Source organism: Prionailurus bengalensis, chromosome D3 (assembly GCF_016509475.1).
Source record: "Prionailurus bengalensis isolate Pbe53 chromosome D3, Fcat_Pben_1.1_paternal_pri, whole genome shotgun sequence".
NCBI classification, from domain to species: Eukaryota; Metazoa; Chordata; class Mammalia; order Carnivora; family Felidae; genus Prionailurus; species Prionailurus bengalensis.
This window is the reverse complement of record NC_057356.1, coordinates 21,927,621-21,945,953: the sequence shown is the minus strand read 5'-3', so window position 1 is coordinate 21,945,953 and position 18,333 is coordinate 21,927,621. Positions and strand designations below refer to the sequence as shown.

Genomic DNA, 18,333 nt, shown 5'->3' with positions numbered 1-18,333 from the left:
ATTAGTACAGGATGCAAGAGACTGCATACTGATAAGTATAGCCAGGGTGGGTGGGGAATACACTGTTGGTAGGAGTTAAAACTGGGGGTTTTTCTGGACTGTATCTTAATATTTTTAATATTAATATCTACCATTTGACACAGCCACTTCTCTTTGGAATTTACCATGCATACATACGGATCTGAATTAATGAACACACACACACACACACACACACTCATCATACCATTTTCCATAAATGTTAACCCAAATGTTTGTAAGTAGAAGACTCTTAAATGACAGTACATCCAAGACAATGAAGTGCTATGAGGTTGTTCTAAAGAAAAAAGACCCACATGGGCTATTCTGAAACAGGTTCCAAGATACATTGAGTGGGAAACAAGCAGAAACAGAATAGAGTGGATGTGTATTTGTATGCTCAGCATGAATATTCTTTTCAGGGATCAAGAGTGAAAGGGAGCCTTGCTTTTCATAGTGTAGCATTTTGTACTGTTTGAAATTTTTGTACTATTTGAAGTTTTACTGTATGCATGTGTCACTTAAAAGTCCCCATTGCTCCCATTCCTTAAAAACAGTGATGCTGTACATTCACCTTTTTGCAGCTGTGTGCTATGGACTTTTCCTGCCACAGATCATCCAGACCACACCCTCCTCCCAAGTCCTCAGACAATCCCAAGCAGGTCCTATGACAGGAAAGGGGAGAGACACTGCATTTTATCTTCCCACCCAGAATGACAGGACCTCCGTCTGGGAAACAGGCTGCATGCAGTACAGCTGTGATTGGATATAAACACCAAAGTGGATGTGGAGGGGGTGGGGTGTGCCTGGGTGGCTTAGTCAGTCGAGCAGCTTGCGTATCCAACTCTAGATTTTGGCTCAGGTCACGATCACAGGGTCATGGGATCGAGTCCTATGTCTGCTTGATCCTTTCTCACTTTCCCTCTGCCCCTCTCCCCTGCTTGTGCTAAAATTAAAAAAAAAAAAAAAAAAGCAAAGCGCATACATTGAGAATTTCACGCTAAAATGTTTAAGAAATTCATCATTTCTGTTTCTGTGGATGTTAAGGACGGTGAAGACAGAAAAAGGAAGATGGTGATGAGGAAAAATGTGAAGACAGTTTAAAGCCATAGTAGCAGAAAGAATGAAGAGGAAATAAGGTGCTGAATTTTACTAAGAGAAGAAAACAGACTGAGTTCAGGAGTCTCACCAAGTTTTATAGTATTGCATTTTGATTACAGGTGTGTAAATAAAAAACTTGGGTATTATCTATTATCCTATGGTAAAAATGCAGAACCAACTTCCTTTTAGATTAAAACAGTAGGTTTGGGGACAAAAATGAACCACATGCTGCCTGGGATGATAAGAGAGAACTGGATGGGAGAGGAATCACCAGCTCAACAAACCCCAAGATTCAGAGAATCTTCCGGAAGAAGAGGCCAGGTTCTGAGTGGTATTTCCCTAAATAACCCTCCCCCCAGGGATGTGGTTTGGGGAAGCCTCAAACCCACAAGTTGCAGGTGCTTCTGGGCCCACACACAAATGGGTAAAGACTTCCCTCACCAGTGCCTCCCAGTTTTCTGCAGACTCCACAGAGCGGCATGTGGGCCACTGTTGACCTGGGATAGGTAGATGCCAGAAACACACCAAGAAAGGTCTGAATCACAGACCAGTGGTACCAAGTCATAGTTCTCGTGCCTCTAGAAAACACAAAGTCCCCAGATAAAGAGAGGACAGAAGAGAGTTGGAGGAAATCAAACCAAAATTTTTCCAATGACCACTAAAGAGAAACTCAGCAACTCTTGCCTTTGTCTTTGACCCTGAGAAGTTGCCTGAGGGACACAGCTGTGTGAGGCCCTGACTAGAAGGGAGGGAAGGCATGGTGTGTTTCCTGAAGAGCTGCCTCTGGAGTCCCTGTGGCTCAGTGACCCCCTCTCCTGTCTGGCCCAGAGCAGGGACTGGTGGGGCCAGGTACAGGGGAAAACAGTAAAAGCAGCAGCAGCAGGTTCTCCAGATTAGCCAGCACCATCTAAGGTAGCATGCTTTCTCCGGACTCTGCCAAACCCACAGATGGAGGTCACCACCAAATCAGCACCAGGGGTTCTGTCACAAGGGGCTTTCTCAAAAAGAATCCTTTGGAATTCAAACATTCATTCAGTGTGCAACCCACCAGAGTCAGATCTGTCTACTACTCAACCTGGACTCAAATTTTTGCGGTGGGATATGTCACTGTCCACAGTTAACTGAAGAAATCACTGCCACAGGAAGAACTTGAGTGGTAGATGGGGAGGGTGAATGGGAGGCTCTTTCTTCCCCAAGCTGTCTGGACAATGCCACAGCCATAATGACTGACAGCAGGATGGGCCGACATTCACGTCCCTGACCTGAGACAGGACCTGCTCAGTGCTGTTTCTCTATCCTGACCCACTACCCCCAGAGGTCTTCCAGATTAGAGCCCCCAGAAGAAGCACCACTCTGGAGGGTCTTTCCGTCCCCCCACCCCTCAGATCCCAACACTGTTCATCTTCTAGGAGAGACCAGCCCTGCCCCTGAAGCCTCTCCGACTTCCAGGTGGCACTGGATTTACCACATCTTGAGAAGCCAGGAGCCAAGAGAAGGAGCTTGGCATCCCAGTTCTCTGTTCTTTGCCCAACAGTTACCAAAAAAAATGTATGGTCTCACAGCAGGTGCAGCATCTTATTTCTTTTAAAAAATAAATATTTATAAACTTAGGGAGGAAGATTCAAAGAATCAGAGTATTTTTCCCTCCAAAAGCACAAATGTTTCATGTGAATCAAACCAAGGTAAGTCCACCAACCCAAGAACAAAACACCACCCCCCGAGGGCTCTGCCTTGAAGGGCAGAGGAGCTGGTTTTTGGCTCCAAGCCCTTCAGTCCCCCTTGGTGATCAGGTCCTCGATGTAGGCATCCAGCTCATCATCTGTGTTGATGTCTATGTCCTGGAATAGAAGGGAGCAGTCAGCTGGGGGCCTGAAAGCGGTGAGGGGGCCCACCACCTCCCCATCCTTCTTGCAGCCCATGGAGCCTGAGCCCAGAGTCCCCTCCTCTTCCCCCTCCGCCCTGTCAGGCCTATCCCATCTTGGTCATTCTCCCCCCTCCCCATCCTCTATGCACAGATGACGCCCAGATTTCTTGCTACTTCCCTGCCTCTACCCCAGGTTTCTGGTTGCCTTAGATGTGTTGCAGGCTTCTAAGAATCAGTACATTCAAAACAGGCCAAATGCACCGACCCACCCCAGGTTGCATCCATCTCAGTACAGGCTACCACCTTCCCTCACCTAGGGACTCAAGACAAACCGAAGAATCACCCGTTTCCTTTTTCCTTCAGATATTACAAATCTGTGTTTCTCACTGTCACCATCCAAGAATCAGGCCACCAAAATCTCTCACCCAAGTCCTGGGTTCTAACCTCCACCCCACTCCAGGCCTTCCTACAACCAACAGAGTAAATGTCTTGGGTTGCAAACTGGATTGTGCCACAACCCTCCAGGGACATCCCACCTTGCACAAGCCCTGCCTCTTCTCCTATGGCCCACAACTCTCTGCCCTGGGCCTCAGGTCCTACTCTTACATCTGACTAAAGCACTCACACAGCCAATCTTGTATGACTGATTCTACTCTCAGCTCAAATATTAATACCCCTTTCTCAGGCCATCCCTGAACACCCTAGTAAAGTGGCCTCCCTGTTTTTCTTCTCTTGTATTTACTTCACAGGACTTCCCATAATCAATATTCTGTGTCCTTTACCACTGTTGGGCCATGAGGATAGGGACCTTATCTTGCCTATCTGGTTCACCCGGTATCCACAAGAGAGACACAGAGCCATGTCCTCAGTTTTCACTGCCTGGATGAAGGACTGAGACCCTCTAGGGGTATTCCCCACTTCTAGGCAACCCAATCCCATCTGGGCGTCATCTGGAACAGTAAGAACATCTTTGTTTCATGGCGTGGAGGATTTTCAAACCAGGCTATAAATCAGAAGATCTAAACAAGGGCAAAAATCTGATACCGTGGGTCTGGCTGGGATGAGGCCCAGGCAGCCGCACCACCTCCAGCCCTCTTGGTCAGGATGCTGTGCAGCCAGGGTTGAAACCACAGATTCCTGTGAGTGGGGAGAAGGGAGCAGGAGGTGCCCAGGCCCCCCTCCCTGAGACACCAGGTGGTCCAGCTGCAATGAGAGGGCTGCCTGGCTCACCTCCTGCACCTTTTGCAGGAGCGCCACGATGTTGGTCCTCAGCTTCTGCAACTTCTCCTCTGTCTCTCGGAGCTTTCTCTCAGAAGTGCGCAGGCTCTCCTCAGAGGCCTTGGCCCGTGAGTCAGCACGGCTCTGGTAGGAATGGCACAGATTCTGGAGCCCCACTTCATACTGCTTGAAGTACTCTTTCTGTAGGGAAGAAACCCAGAGAGTGAGTGCATGGGCTTACAGGGGTCCCCAGGGCCCCTCTAGATAGGCACTAGTATCCCCAACTAGCTCAGCACAAGGATGTGTGAAGGGATATCCATATAAGGGACAAGTGGGCTCTTTAGTTCCAGAGTGCAGGACCCGATGCCCATCTCGTGGGGCTGCCATGAGGATGGAGATGAGATTACTCATGTGAAGCACTCAGCAAAATGCCTTGGCAGACAGCAAGCCGTCAGGAAATGTGAGGCAAGATTCTTCCACTCCAGTTAGGACAAAAAAGATGAGTCTCCCTCCCAGCTCAATCACATCTAACTTCACCACAGCCCTTTCAGCAGTCCATTCCAAGTCACATCCCACAATGTCAGAACCAAAAATCCTGTTCCAGAAACATTTATCAAGCACCCACCAATAGCAGATACCTCAGATTTGTATAATATATAAGCAGGATCAGAGCTTTTACTATCTTTCCTGAGTACCTGAAACTTCCAAAGTGCGGGGAAATGATGTTAACTAGCAGTTTCTCTAGACATGAGGCTTTTCAAACTTTTAAAAGGTAGCAGAAAACTTGCTTCAAAAGCAATTTACATGGAATCTCATTAAAAAATTTGAGCAGGAGCTCTTTACGTTTATTTTTAAAATTCAAATTTATAACATAATTTACTCATAAGTCACCAATGAGAACGATAAAACCATTTTGATGAAAATGAGTGGTGCTGACTGACCATTGCAGTAATATCAACTCCTGCATTTACATGCTTCTATGTACGGGCTATATGGCATTTAGCAGTTCCTTACTGCTGGTTTTAAAAACTATTTTGCTACAAGTACTTACCTTACAATTTTAGAATATTATCCTATTAAACCAAAATGGCAAGAGAAATTTCAAGTTCTGTGTAGAAAATAATTACCTTGGCAGCACAAATTAAGTGTTCAAGCAGGCTCCAAAGTATTAAAACTTTAATTGTATGATGTTTTGAGCCCATGATCTGTGTTCGTTTATCTCTTTAACTTTCTATCACAGATTTGCATGGTTATATTATTTTAAACATATATATTCATATATTCATATATATTCATATTCATATATATGAATCTAACATTTGCAAGACCTTCTGATGGTTTTATGGAACTCCTAGTCCAGCATGAAGGGAAAAAGGATGATCTTTTACAGACAGACAAGAACATAATGACCGTTAGACTGTTTTGTCCGTGACATTAAAAAAAATCAGTTTGCCTTATTTTACACATTCTGGTCAGCAGACTATAAAGTTGATGCCTTGGTGGTATACCTCCTTTTTATTTATTTATTTATTTATTTATTTATTTATTTATTTTTAAAGAGTTCACAAAGTGGAAGCTTTCTTTTTTTTTTTATTTTTTTTTTCAACATTTATTTTTGGGACAGAGAGAGACAGAGCATGAACGGGGGAGGGGCAGAGAGAGAGGGAGACACAGAATTGGAAACAGGCTCCAGGCTCTAAGCCATCAGCCCAGAGCCCGACGCGGGGCTCGAACTCACGGACCACAAGATCGTGACCTGGCTGAAGTCGGACGCTTAACCGACTGCGCCACCCAGGCGCCCCGGTATACCTCCTTTTACAAGCATTGCTCAGATGCTTCTGGCTGTGTTTATGGTCTGAGCAGCAGAGATCCCACTGCACCCAGAGTTTGCTCTGAGTCTGGCAACAACCTTAAGCCAAAAGCAACAAATCTGACTGATAGGATGCCAGGCCATCCTAGCCAGCCTATCAGCGTTTTTTTTTCCTGGAACTTTCAGACAGCACCTGCAGCCTCAACAAGGTCAAGAGTTGAGGTACGGAGCTTTCTGGGAAGCTGCTATGAGCTCTGCCATCCTCTAGCTTCCTTAGCTTGCACCTGCCTTCTCATCTCACAGGGAAGCAAGGCAGCACTGGGAGAAGGGCAAGACCCTTGTCCTAAAGAAGCACCTGGAGTCAAATCTGGGCTCTATTACAACAGACTCTACCTCTCTGAGCCTGTTTCTTCAACTCCTAACCTCACTGTCTAATGGAGGTTAAAATCCCCATCTCTTTCCTCAAGCACATACCTACCACATGTGGGCCTGACATCTTGAACATACTAGCCCTGCAGTTTTGATTCTAGTTCTATTTTCTAGAAACTCCTCCCTGAAAACTTAAACTATTCCAACCATAAAGATATCTATCCCATTTGATGTAGACAACTCACAGATCCCATCTGCAGCCCTGGCCTTCCTGCCCCTCCAAGTTGAGAACTTGGACTGAGAGTCCCCAGTCTCCACCTGCCCAATGGACATCACCAGAACTATAGGTGCCGGTGCTTCCAGCCCAACACAAATCACAATTCATCACCTCTCTTACCCTCACCCTCTGTTTTCTCTCCAGTTAATAGCTTTGTCATCATTTCCCACAGGCCTGAGACACAGGGAAGCATGTGGCCTCTGCCTCCTCCCCCATCACTTGCTTGCTGTCAACAACTTCTGACACAGACCTTTTACTGGCCAGTCCACTTTCACCACTCTTGTTCCTGTTCCCGTTCCCTCATCTCTGACCTTTCACGACTGGACCTGCCCCCTTGCCCTTGCATCTTCCATCCACCCAAACAATCTGCCACCAGAGGTATCCTCTTAGGACAGGGTCAGTAAACTAGAGCCCCAGGCCAAATCAGCTGCCTATTTTTATAAATAAAGCTTTACTGAAGCACAACCACATCCATTCCTTAAAAATAATCTGCAGCTTTCACGCTCTAATAGTGGAATAGTCACCACAGAGACTCTAAGACCCACAAAGCTGAAAATATTTGCTAACTGGCCCTCTACAGAAAAAATTTTTGACCCCTCCCCTAGACCAGGTTCAGACTAACAACACCCCCAAGCTCCAAACTTTTGCTGGCCCTCCACTTCACACAAGGTTTAAACTACTATAGCTAGGATCAGACATTCAAGACACACCATAACTTGGCTCTCAGGCCCTCTTCTTCCCTAAATGCTCACCACATGCCTGCTGCCTTGACTTGGGAACTTTCATTCCTCTGACACCTCACTCACAAAAGTTCCCCTGCCTCAAACCTTGCTCATCACTTACACAGGCACTTGCAGAAATCCACATCTTCTTCAGGCTGCTGCTCTCTCCTTCCCCAAGGCTGCCACAGGCCAACTACCTGCTTCCACAGCACTGACTGCTCTCATTGGTCTCTTGTCCAGCTACCTGGTAAAAATTCAGTCTCTACTAAATCTTTAGTCCCCTGCAGGCAGCACTCTCTTTTGTTGCTCATTAAAAGGTCCAGCAGAGGGCCTGTGACACAACAGCATACCACCACCCAGTGCTTGCTTCCACACATCTCTACCTCCCTCTAAGAGTCAACTTTTAGGCACTTTGAACCTAAGTTCTTCACTACTGCTTGGGACAAGTTTACTCCATCTGCCAGGATAGAGGAAGAAGGACATATTCATTGTAAAACATGAAACTAGGCTTCTATCCATGAGGATTCAGCCCCAGCATCTTATGGTAGGGTGTGGTCGGCTTCTGCACACCACAATCATATCCAGCTAAGCTGCTTCTTTTTCTACAGTAAGTCTCCTATTCCTTTTAGCAAAAAAAAAAAAAAAGGGGGGGGGTGGGGTACTGGCTAGGGGGTGGGAACACAGCTGAGAGCTTGTAATCACAAGCACAAAGGGGCAGGGGCATGTGCAGTTAAAAAAAAAAAAAACACCCCAAAGATTAGGCCAGACTCACCAGAGGAAATGATATTAGCTCATCTGAATTCATAACACTCAGCTCCTTCTTGGAGATGGGGAAACTTGGAGGCAGGAAGTACCGTAAACAATTCCTAAAAAAAGAAGGTGGGGACAGGAATTCAGAACAGCAAGAACAAGGTGTAGAGCCACTGCTAGCCCGAGTGGGAAGACACACGCACCGGAGGATCTGAACAAGCAGGTCAATGGTCTCGTGGTTGGTGCTGGGGGCGGTGGTGTCAGGCTCTATGCGGATGCAGTCAGAAGTGGAGGGCTCTGCCATGGCTACAGCCTGCTGGGCCACCACCACCTCCTCTTCCTCCTCCTCTTCCTCCTCCTCCCCACCCTCCTGCTGAGTGTCAGGGCTCTGGTACTCCGGAGAAGGAGGTTTCATCAGCCGCACATCCTCACTGCCTTTCTCCACCCTAGGAGGCACACAGCATTTATTATGTGTGTCCCAGACTCCCAGGATGGGCTGTCTGCAGGGAAGCTAGGGACACACCCACCCCCCCACCTGGCCAATTTTGTCAGCCTCTGGAAAGGGGCATTACCAGCGGTCTCTCGGAGTGGTGTCTGTGGGCACGTAGTCAAACTTCACCTTCCACCGCACCACATGCTTGCCCACCTCCACAGCTGTGACACGGCCCGTGTACCACTCCCTGTTCACACGCACCTCCACGTGCAACCCTTTATCTGAGACAATGAGGATGGAGTGAGTGTCAGAAAACTATAGACTCCCCCACTCAGCCAGGGTCACCTTGACAGAGGCAGCCCCAGGATTTGCAGGGACAAGAATCCCCTAGATGCTTGCCCTGCACTTTTCCAGGAACATGCAGCCCAGCCACCCTAGTCTCCTTCCCCATCTACCATGAAGGTACCAAAGAGCAGCAGGATGAGTGACTGCTAGAGGTGCAAGCCAAGAAATTTGTGCTAAAAATACACATAAGGGTGTGTTCTCTTCAGACTTCTTCTTGGGATCAGACTTGGAATGATTGCTGCACAAAAGCTCAGAGCCAGGAAAGCCTCCAAGAGTCTTTAAGATAAGCTGTTGCTGGCCGAGGGGTCCGAATACCCCCTTCCCCCACAGGCTGCCAGGAACCTCCCCAAACTCACCTTTCTGAGCCCTCTTAAGGTCAGCTGGATCCTCTTCCCCAGCACTGTCCGAGAGCTGCAAGGAGAACAGTCTGTTAGAGGCATCCCCAATGCCCCTGAAGAGCAGATTTTTGCATGATTGGCCACCCAGGGTCATCAGCTATCACTTCATACTGCATTATATGGCTGTTTAAATCTCCATGCCTCACCAAGAGCTGTTCTCTAAATCATCTACCTTGTATAAACAAGATAACACACAAAGGACAGAAAATCACAGACACAGGGAAGCAAAGGGTTTCAAGCCTTCCTCATCTGTATGTGATCTCCAGCCTGTGATTAGAGCCAGAAGCCAGTCTCACTCAGAAGCCTACCTGACACCATGTTTCTAAATCATCTGGATAACTAAGAGTCCTACAGAGATGAACTGGGTTTCTGGAAGGCTGAGGTCACAAAACAGAAACAGAGCTGGTGCAGACTGCAATCCTAGGGAAGGAGACTCTAACCTCACCTGGAACCACCTACCTCATTCAAGTCCTTCTTTTCCTCCTTCACAGCAAACTTGCCCCGCTTAGACCTCTCTTTCCTCCTCTCAGCCTCTTCCTCAGCTTCTTCCTCGTCAGAAACCCCAAGAGTCCGCTTCCGACTAGGAGTGGTCTACAGCAACAGGAGAGGGAATGTGAGGGGCCCTGTCAGCCCTTGAGATGCAGGAAGATTTCATCTGGCCTAAAGCTGTTCTACTTGTATGCTTCTCAGTCCCCCCAGGGCTGAACCTTCCCTGACGTTACTCAGTACACAGCAACCTCCTAGTCCCTGTGCCCACGAGGACCTTTGCTCAAAGCTGTCGTAGGGGGAGCCTCTCAGTTCACTTCTCTCTTAGCCTGCCTGGCCAGCCAGGTGTGATGTCCCTGAAACATACTGACCATCTGCCGCGGCCCACCAATGCTGCCACCAGGCTGCCAACCTATGCCCACAGCATAGAAGCTGATGGAAGTGACTCAAATTTATGGCAGACCAATATTCAAAGGGAGCAGTGAAGAACTCCCTTCAATTATTTAGACTCCTCCTGAAGGGCAACAGAAAGCTCCCCCAGTACAGCTTTGACACAGCCTGATTCCACTCCTACACCACTGAAGGTAGGTTCAGGTTGGAAAAGCATCTCACTGGGGAGAGTTTACTGGGTGGCTCTGGCTTCTTGACCACTGGAGTCTTGATTGCTCTGGGAGCAGGGACCTCCCGAGGGCTCTTGGAGTTGGGCAGCAGAGATGATGATAGTGGCTGCACCATGGGGGTGGGCCGGGATGCAGTCTTGACCGGCGTGTTAGCAGGCTTCCGGGGTGCCTCCGGTGGTTGGAGAAGCCTGGATGTACTGGCCTCCTCCCGGGCTGCCAGGACAGGAGGCTTTAGGGTGGTGTTGATGACAGCAGCCTTTCGGGGCTGGCTGGCTGGCCTGGGAGCTTGCAAAGAAGGGGGCCTGCTTGGGGCATTCTTGATGACAGCAGGTAAAGGAGGTGATCGAGGTCGCTGAGGTCTACGTGCAGGTTCCTAAAAAAGATCCAGAGAAAGTGAGAACACTGATCCTAGTACAAGACACCTAAGGAAAAGCTCCTCCCCTGTGCCTGGGCTTTACCTCAGTGGAAGGTCTGGTGGTCACTTCCAAAGGCAATTTCTTCAGGTCAGCTTGGGAACGGATAGGTGTGGTTTTCTGCACAGGAAACATGGTGATGAGGTTGTTTGCGTATCTTGGTACATTCAAACAAAACTTTTTTTGGATCCCTACTATGTGTCTGGGACAGTGGGAAAACAAAAAAGAAAACCTAGGCCTATTATAAAACTCCCTACTATGATAAGACTCCCATTCTCACTGGGGAGACAAAAAATAAAGTCACTAAACCATCAGCAAACTACAGGATTCTATGTCTGATTAACCTAGCATTGGAGAGACCGGGAAAAAGTGTCAATGGACTAAATTCCTATAAAAGAAGCCAGAAAAAGTAGGAAAAGCTTGACGGACAAGGCCAGAAGGGACAAGTGAGATTCAGCAGACAGGAAGGCACGCATAAGACATCCAGGTTAGTGTGACCATCTCCACAGACAGGGAAGCCAGAAAAAAAAAAAAAAAAAAAAACCTTTTATAATAAATACAATAAAGGATTAATACCTCAAATATATCTCAAAAACCTGACAAATCAATTAATAAAAAAATAAACAAATCTGAAAAAACAGAAAAGTAAAAAAATTATCCAATTTAGAAATATGAAAGAAATTCTAAGATGCATAGCTTTGTCTGTCAAATGTGCAAAAAATACCCTAAAATAAATGTTCTGCTTGTAAAAAAAACAGAAATTAACACATCTTCTGGAAGATAATTTGGAAGCAGTTATAAAAAGCCATAAAATTTTATAAACCCTTTTATTATTTGAAATTTCCTAGAAAATTATCCCAAGAAAATTGTGTGCTAAAAAAAGTTTGTGTGTGATGACATTATATATATGTATCATGACCTCCATATTTTTATTTATATATATATATTTATGACTATGTAGGCAATCATAAAAAATTAGAAGAATATGTTAGTGGTGGTTACCTCTATGGTAGGATATTTATTTTCTGACCACTTGGGAACATATAAATAAGACAGTTTGCTTTTTTAAAATGATCATCATGAAAAAAGAAAAAAGGAAAAAAAAAAAAAAAAAAAGGCCAGGTGCCTGCGTGGCTCAGCAGGTTAAGTGTCTGACTTTGGCTCAGATCATGATCTCACGGTTCATGGATTCAAGCCCTGAAACGGGGTCTGTGTTGATAGCTCAGAGCCTGGAGCCTGCTTCAGATTCTCTCTCTCTCTCTCTCTCTCTCTCTCTCTCTCTCTCTCTCTGCTCCTCCCCCACTTGTGCGTGCTCCCTCACTCTCTCAAAAATAAACACTTAAAAAAATTTTTTAAACGCTCATGGTGTACTCAAGAACCAGTGAGTCACTGAGGGTTCCTGTCCCATCCCAGACAGATCCCTGATACAGGCTGGCTCTGCCCATTGCCCATGACCCATGTACCTGCAGGGCCTCTAGCTTCTCCTGCTGCTGGCGAATTTTCTCTGTCAGCTGCTTCTGCTTCTCTTCTTGTGTCTTCAGGTCCTTTCTGAATGTCCCCAGGGGAACCTTCTGCTTCTGTTCAGAAGCCTCACATCTGTTGAGAAAAGGTGCTAGGACGGTTGTAGCAAAATAGGGCTCTAGGGGTCCCTGGGTGGCTCAGTCGGTTAAGCATCCAACTCTTGATTTCAGCTCAGGTCATGATCTCACGGTTCATGAGTTCAAGCCCTGCGTTGGGCACTGTAAGTGCAGAGCCTGCTTGGGATTCTCTCTCCTCCTCCCTCTCTGCTCCTCCCTGGCTCCTGCTTTCTCTCTCTCTCAAAATAAATAAACCTAAAAAACAGGGTTCTAAGTAGGACATGGTCCTTCTTCCTCAGTCAACCCATTCTCTTACCATAGTATAACAACCTCAGGGTTCTCAAATGTACAGAATTAATACTCACTGCAGGACAGACATGTATTCGTATTTCCAGGGCACTTCTTATTTGCAGCAAGACAGAAATATGAGGATATCAGCAATGACTTCAAGATGTACAGCGAGTTATTTACCCAAAGAGTGGAGAGAATATAGTGGAAGAGATAGGAGATACCCACAATCTCCTTGTTAGAGCAAGTGCTCACCGGTCCTGCTCAGGATCAGGGTTCATGGAGCAAACCCAGGTATCAGGGTAATCTTTTTCCACAGAACTCAGCTGGAAGGGGAGGGTTCGCCACTTCAGACACAAATCTGTGACACAGAAAACACCCCAACAAACATCAGCTATACCCGACAACAATTGTAAGCAGGTTCCTCCCAAGCAGGCACAAGGCAAAGATGCCCCCCGACTTTCCATGCAAAGATCTTCACTCTGGCTTCAACTCTGCCTTCCTTGAAGAACAGTAATTCTTCTCAGGGACAGTAATTCCAGCAAGAATAGACACTTTACATCGTGGACTTTCAACACTCCCAGCCCCTCTCCCTCCAACAGGATCCTGGCTCAGTCACTACTCACACTGTTAACAATGTGGTACCAAACCAAATGAGGTCTGGCAGGTTAGACACCTTCTGCCTCATTCAGGAGGGACAGGTAGAACCTGGCACAGCCCCAAGGCTGAGCTCCCAGGGCCATCACCAAACAGACATCCCCAGTGGGACCAAAAGTCCATGAATGTTTGTCAAGTCAGAAGGCCAGCAAGGGTACAGTAAAAGAGGTTCATGGACTATATCACATGGGAGTCAGAAGGGGGTTCTGACCACTGGCTCACCACACTGGATTGTGGTTGGGATTTCCATAGCTCTCCGACGCTTGTAACGTAGCTCACTGGATGGGGGCTGGTTCCAGTTGGCAGAGAGGTAGCCAAACTCATCCCAGAACTTGATGATTCCCCTCTGGGCTAGAAAGCAAACACCCACACATCATATTAGGAGCTAGCCTCTCGCTCTTCCTAAATTCACACCCTTGGGTGCTAAGAGTATCCTAAGATTGGAAGTGAACAAAAAGGTAATTACCAATCGCAATGTCCTTCCAGTACTGTGCCAGATGCTCCCCCATCGCCCTCAACAGGTGCCGGTACTCCTTGGCATCAGCAAAGTCCTGCTTGTTGTGTGTAGGTTCCAGGACCAGGTAGGGCACATCAACAACCCCAACAACTCCACCACATGCCCTGCAGGGAGAAAGAAGACATAGCTCTGTCACCCCATTGGCCAAAACCCTCCCTGCCATCTGCCTTGGGCTGAAAAGTCCTCCTTGGGGAATACTCACATGCCCCCTTCCAGCTGTGGGCCCACTTTCTCATACATCTTGATCAGGCGGCTACAGTTATAGATGAACATGCCATCCAGGTCCCGGTGTTCAATGTTGACCCCAAAAACAAAATTCAGTTCCTTAGGTTCTTTAAGTGCTCTGAGAAGACATGAGATAAATTCAAGCAGATCAACCCATTAACACACAAACACCATGGTGTTTAAGATATGTTAGCTTACGCTTAAAACTTGAGACATGTTAAGCAAAAAGTTTTGCATTTCCATTCAGTGTGTAACCTATTAGACTTGGTGAGGATACATGAAGCACAGTGACTCTAAACATCCCAAATTAAAAGTATATGACTTTGGCTTTTGGTAACAAAACAGGGATGGATTTAAGTATAAATGGGATACTGTGAAATGGCTACAAATCGCTGCAAAGATAGTTACATGGTGGACCAAACACAAGGTTATACCTATTCTACCAACGTGACAGTAATTAATCTTAAAAAGACAAAAATTCACCGGCACAATGAACGTGTATGTGAGAGAAGAGACTATCGTGTGATACAGATCAACAAAATCATGGAGCTGGAAAGCAGATGAATGGAGCAGTGAAATGAGTTAGAAGAAACCTGAAATTGATGCCTATGATAGGAAGGCCATGAAGCAGCAACCCAGGAATTCAAGGTCCAGAGCCCCAAGAAGCTCCAGACATAAGGTGGGACATGGAGATAATCAAATGAGCCAGGACAAGTGCCCATTCCAGATGAAAAAGGTCCAAAACTCAATTTACAGCATTATTTCACATTTGTAACCACAGATAAAATATTAAGATATTAACAAATAATACAAATAAAAGGGAGTTTTAAAATCCTATTTCTTAAATGATCTGTGCTTTACAAGTTTTATACAATAAGCATTTTCTACATCCTTTAAATGAAAAGGGAAAAACAAAAAAGGACAAGAGAGGATAGAAGGAAAAAAAAGAAGAGAGGGAGTGAGGAAACAAAAAGAAAAGAAAGAAAGGAATACAGGGAGGGAGGAAGGAAGGAAAGAAAGGGAGTTTCCAGCAAAGAAGGTCTGGTGTTCAATTCCAGGGATTGGCCCTGCCCTGGCTTTTCCTACCTCAGCCAAGAAACCTGCAGTGGGCATGTGACAAGCATTTGGGATCACAACATCAACAGTTTTCTCAAAGCAATCTTTGTGACAAAAATGGCACAGGAGGGGGAAGGATTCCCCAAGCTCTTTGTCAATAACGAGTAAAAAAGTTACAGAATTTTAAAAAACCAAAAGCCAGCCCTGGCACTCACCGCTGCTTGGCCTCCTTGATCCGCTTCTTGACATCAGCTTCCCTGCGCAGGGTAATGGCTGTGTTCTGGACCTGCCGCAACATTACCTGGAAATGTACATTGGCGCAAGTGAGGGAGGAGGTGCTCTGGGCCACAGCAGGCAATATTATAACAAACATCTAAAACTTCTTTAAATCACAGGAATTCAAAACCACATTCAGAGACTTACTTCTTTCTACAGAAAGTGGTCTTGATGAGGACAAACTCAAAAGCTGTGTTTCACCTGACCAGGCTCACTCACGTGAAGGAGGAAACACCCCCAACTGAAATAATAGTCTACAGACATGTGTGTCAGACAGGGAAGGGTAGAAAACTGCTCAGACTATCACTACTGTGTGTGACCCAGGGCTAGCGACCATCTTCACTTCATTCTTCCTTTCTATAAACTGAGAATACTAACAGTATCCACTTTACATGGTTGTCAGGATGTTGAAATGACTAGCCAAGATTCTCATATACAGTGTATTCAACAGTGATTATGGAAACATCCCATTTTGCAGCTTTAGGGCAAGGAGTTCATGACTACACTGGAGCTGAGCCAGGCCAGCTCTGGGATCCTAATGCCAGAAATGCTAGACAACAGCTGCTCAGATCTAGGGCCTTACCCTAGAGTCCCGTGTGAGGTCTCCACCTAGGCGAACTTCTAATGTCCGAGCTTTGCTCTCCGCCTCCCGTGCCTTCTCCTCAGCTAAAACCCAGAAGAAATCATGAAAAGGAATTCAAAGGTTCAAAATTCTTAGTCATCCTTCCTGAATCCAACAGTGTAGCTCCCACTGGAAAAGATGTATATGCACTTTCAAGGAATAGGACAGCTGGGAAAGCAACCTCCCTGCCTGGAATGTAGAGTTGGTACAAAAAGGAACATCCTTTTGTTTGGAGGCCCTAAAGAAAACAGGCACTATTTATACTTGAGACGTACTTTTTAAACTTTACAAATGAATGAGAACAGGTCAAAAACTGCCCAAGGCAACCAGAGTTACAGCCTCAGCAGGAGCAGGAAGTTATCAAAGTACTCAGCCAATCACTCTCCATCAAGCAGCCCCGAAGCCCTGTCAGCATGAGAGACCTTGAGATTTTTGCCCTGGAGTCAGGATAATCAGTTTCACAAGTATTTGGGCCAGAAGACAGTAAGATTCTTCACTCTAGGCAAGCTGAAGAGTTGTCAGTTTTAGTAAGTCCCTATAAATGGCTGATAAAGAGAAAGTAAAGTCTGGGGAGAAAAACAGCTGAAAGGATTGGCATGCAGGGGGAGGGGTACAAGAGGAACCAGACCAGTGGTTTAGGAGAACAACTTGCTCCTGGGTGCTGGACGGAGCTTTTTTGGATCCTGCTGTGGCCACAAGTATTTCCCAGACAACCCCAACCTGACTACTCCTGTCCAGGGGGTGGGGGACATTACCAATCCGTGCCACATGTTCAGCTTTCTTCACCTCCTGCTCTGCACGAGTCTTGAAACGGCTTGATGTGTACTTGTACATCCTGAACAGGGGAAAAAGCAACCTGAAGACACAAGCAGCAGTGGGGTAGGACAGCAACCCGAGCAACTCAGGAAACACTCTGCCTTCCTGCCTCCTCCCAGGCTATAGTGATAATGAGTCAAAAACAAACATTTCAGCAAAAAAGACTAAATTCCTTATTCCACTGGCCCCTTCCTCCACCTTTGATTAGCAACCCCACTACTCACCAGGTGTGTCATTAATCTCACAGCAGAAATAAATCTCAGCAATCAGCCAGGGCCTTTGCTCTCCTGTGTAGTGTCTAAAGGCCCCTTGGCCCTGAAGCTGAGAGGCTCAGATAGTTCACGGTGCCAGGCAGGGCACCCTCCATGTCAGAGAAGGCACTCATGCTCAACGAGCTTCACCAGCCAACCTCCATAGCTTATCAGCCATCTGTGTCCCTCCCTCAGGACTCAAAAGTTTCTATGTGGTAAATCACAAGCAGCTTAAAGGCCCAAGTGCAATCAACACTGTCAGAGCCTCTTATCATCATTCCTAGCATCATTCCAACAATGCTCCAGAGAATCACAGCCAAGGCCCCATTCTCAGCTCAAGGGAAACAGCAGACCAGGGTGGGCAGGCCCCTACCTGGGCTTATACAGGCAGCAGGAGAGTCTCTTGGTCTGCACCTTGTGCCCATGAATGAAGATCCGCATCCGGGGATCAATATAGAGCACGGCAGCATAGGCTCGGAATGAGCGCCGCTCTGGCTTCCTAGAGGTGGCAGGAACAAAGGAGTGCTATCACCTACCCCACAATCAGCTTGACCACAGGTAAGGTAGGACAAACTCTCTGCAGGCCCTTCACCTTTCCACCTCACATCTTGGCTTCTCTCACCACCCTGAAGGGCTGCTCCCTCACTGTGGGCACCACACCCCTCACGTCTCCAGCACAGGCACTCCACAGACACTTGACCCGGCCCTACCACTGGCCCCACTACAGACCCAGCAAATCCTCTCCCCTCTCTAGACTCTGGTTTCTTCTGTCAAATCAAGGAACTGGAACCAGAGATAATTAACCTTTTCTTTTGGCTTAGCTGAAGAGCTGCTGTCCTAGTCATCCCTCTGCTTGGGGCAAGAAGACATGGGCATGCTCAGCTTCATCAACTCCAATACTGGGAAATTCAGGGAACAAGCTCTCCCCCACTCCCTGAAGTCACCTCCAGAGCTTTCCCTCCCTGAGAAAATGGAACACCAGTTCCAAGCCTTCCCTCCCTTCCCAGCCACACTCACGTGCCCTCTGGGGAAGTCTCTGCCATCTGGATATCTCTTGGATTTGAGATTATGTCTAGCTCTGGCTCTCCATTATCCATGAGTTTGAGATTGAAAATGATCACCAGTGTTCCTGGGAAACAAATCCTTTCATTCTCCAGGTGCCCCCTACCCATCCCCAAACTCCTCATGGCTCTGGAGCTACTGGATTCTAGGGGCTGCAGGCTC

General features: G+C 46.8%; 1 protein-coding gene across 5 annotated transcripts in view; it reads right to left on the bottom strand.

Moving 5' to 3' along the window:
• Positions 1-2,685: 2,685 nt before the first annotated feature.
• MORC2 (MORC family CW-type zinc finger 2) overlaps positions 2,686-18,333 on the bottom strand; it is a 41,262-nt gene continuing 25,614 nt past the window's right edge. Inside the window, exons 8-27 of one of the 5 annotated variants that reach the window (XM_043559245.1) lie at positions 18,127-18,238; positions 17,483-17,608; positions 16,798-16,877; positions 16,004-16,086; positions 15,360-15,445; positions 14,066-14,206; positions 13,813-13,967; positions 13,569-13,697; positions 12,945-13,050; positions 12,288-12,420; positions 10,870-10,944; positions 10,404-10,784; positions 9,765-9,896; positions 9,264-9,318; positions 8,702-8,843; positions 8,333-8,575; positions 8,152-8,245; positions 4,214-4,402; positions 4,028-4,120; positions 2,686-2,957 (exon numbers count right to left, since the gene is read on the bottom strand). In XM_043559245.1, coding sequence (XP_043415180.1) covers positions 2,889-2,957; positions 4,028-4,120; positions 4,214-4,402; positions 8,152-8,245; positions 8,333-8,575; positions 8,702-8,843; positions 9,264-9,318; positions 9,765-9,896; positions 10,404-10,784; positions 10,870-10,944; positions 12,288-12,420; positions 12,945-13,050; positions 13,569-13,697; positions 13,813-13,967; positions 14,066-14,206; positions 15,360-15,445; positions 16,004-16,086; positions 16,798-16,877; positions 17,483-17,608; positions 18,127-18,238 — 2,624 coding nt within the window. In that variant the 3' untranslated portion in view covers positions 2,686-2,888. Of the gene's footprint in view, positions 2,958-4,027; positions 4,403-8,151; positions 8,246-8,332; positions 8,576-8,701; positions 8,844-9,263; positions 9,319-9,764; positions 9,897-10,403; positions 10,785-10,869; positions 10,945-12,287; positions 12,421-12,944; positions 13,051-13,568; positions 13,698-13,812; positions 13,968-14,065; positions 14,207-15,359; positions 15,446-16,003; positions 16,087-16,797; positions 16,878-17,482; positions 17,609-18,126; positions 18,239-18,333 lie in introns of all 5 variants that reach the window. The other 4 variants (XM_043559246.1, XM_043559244.1, XM_043559248.1 and 1 more) reach the window with 4 other exon arrangements.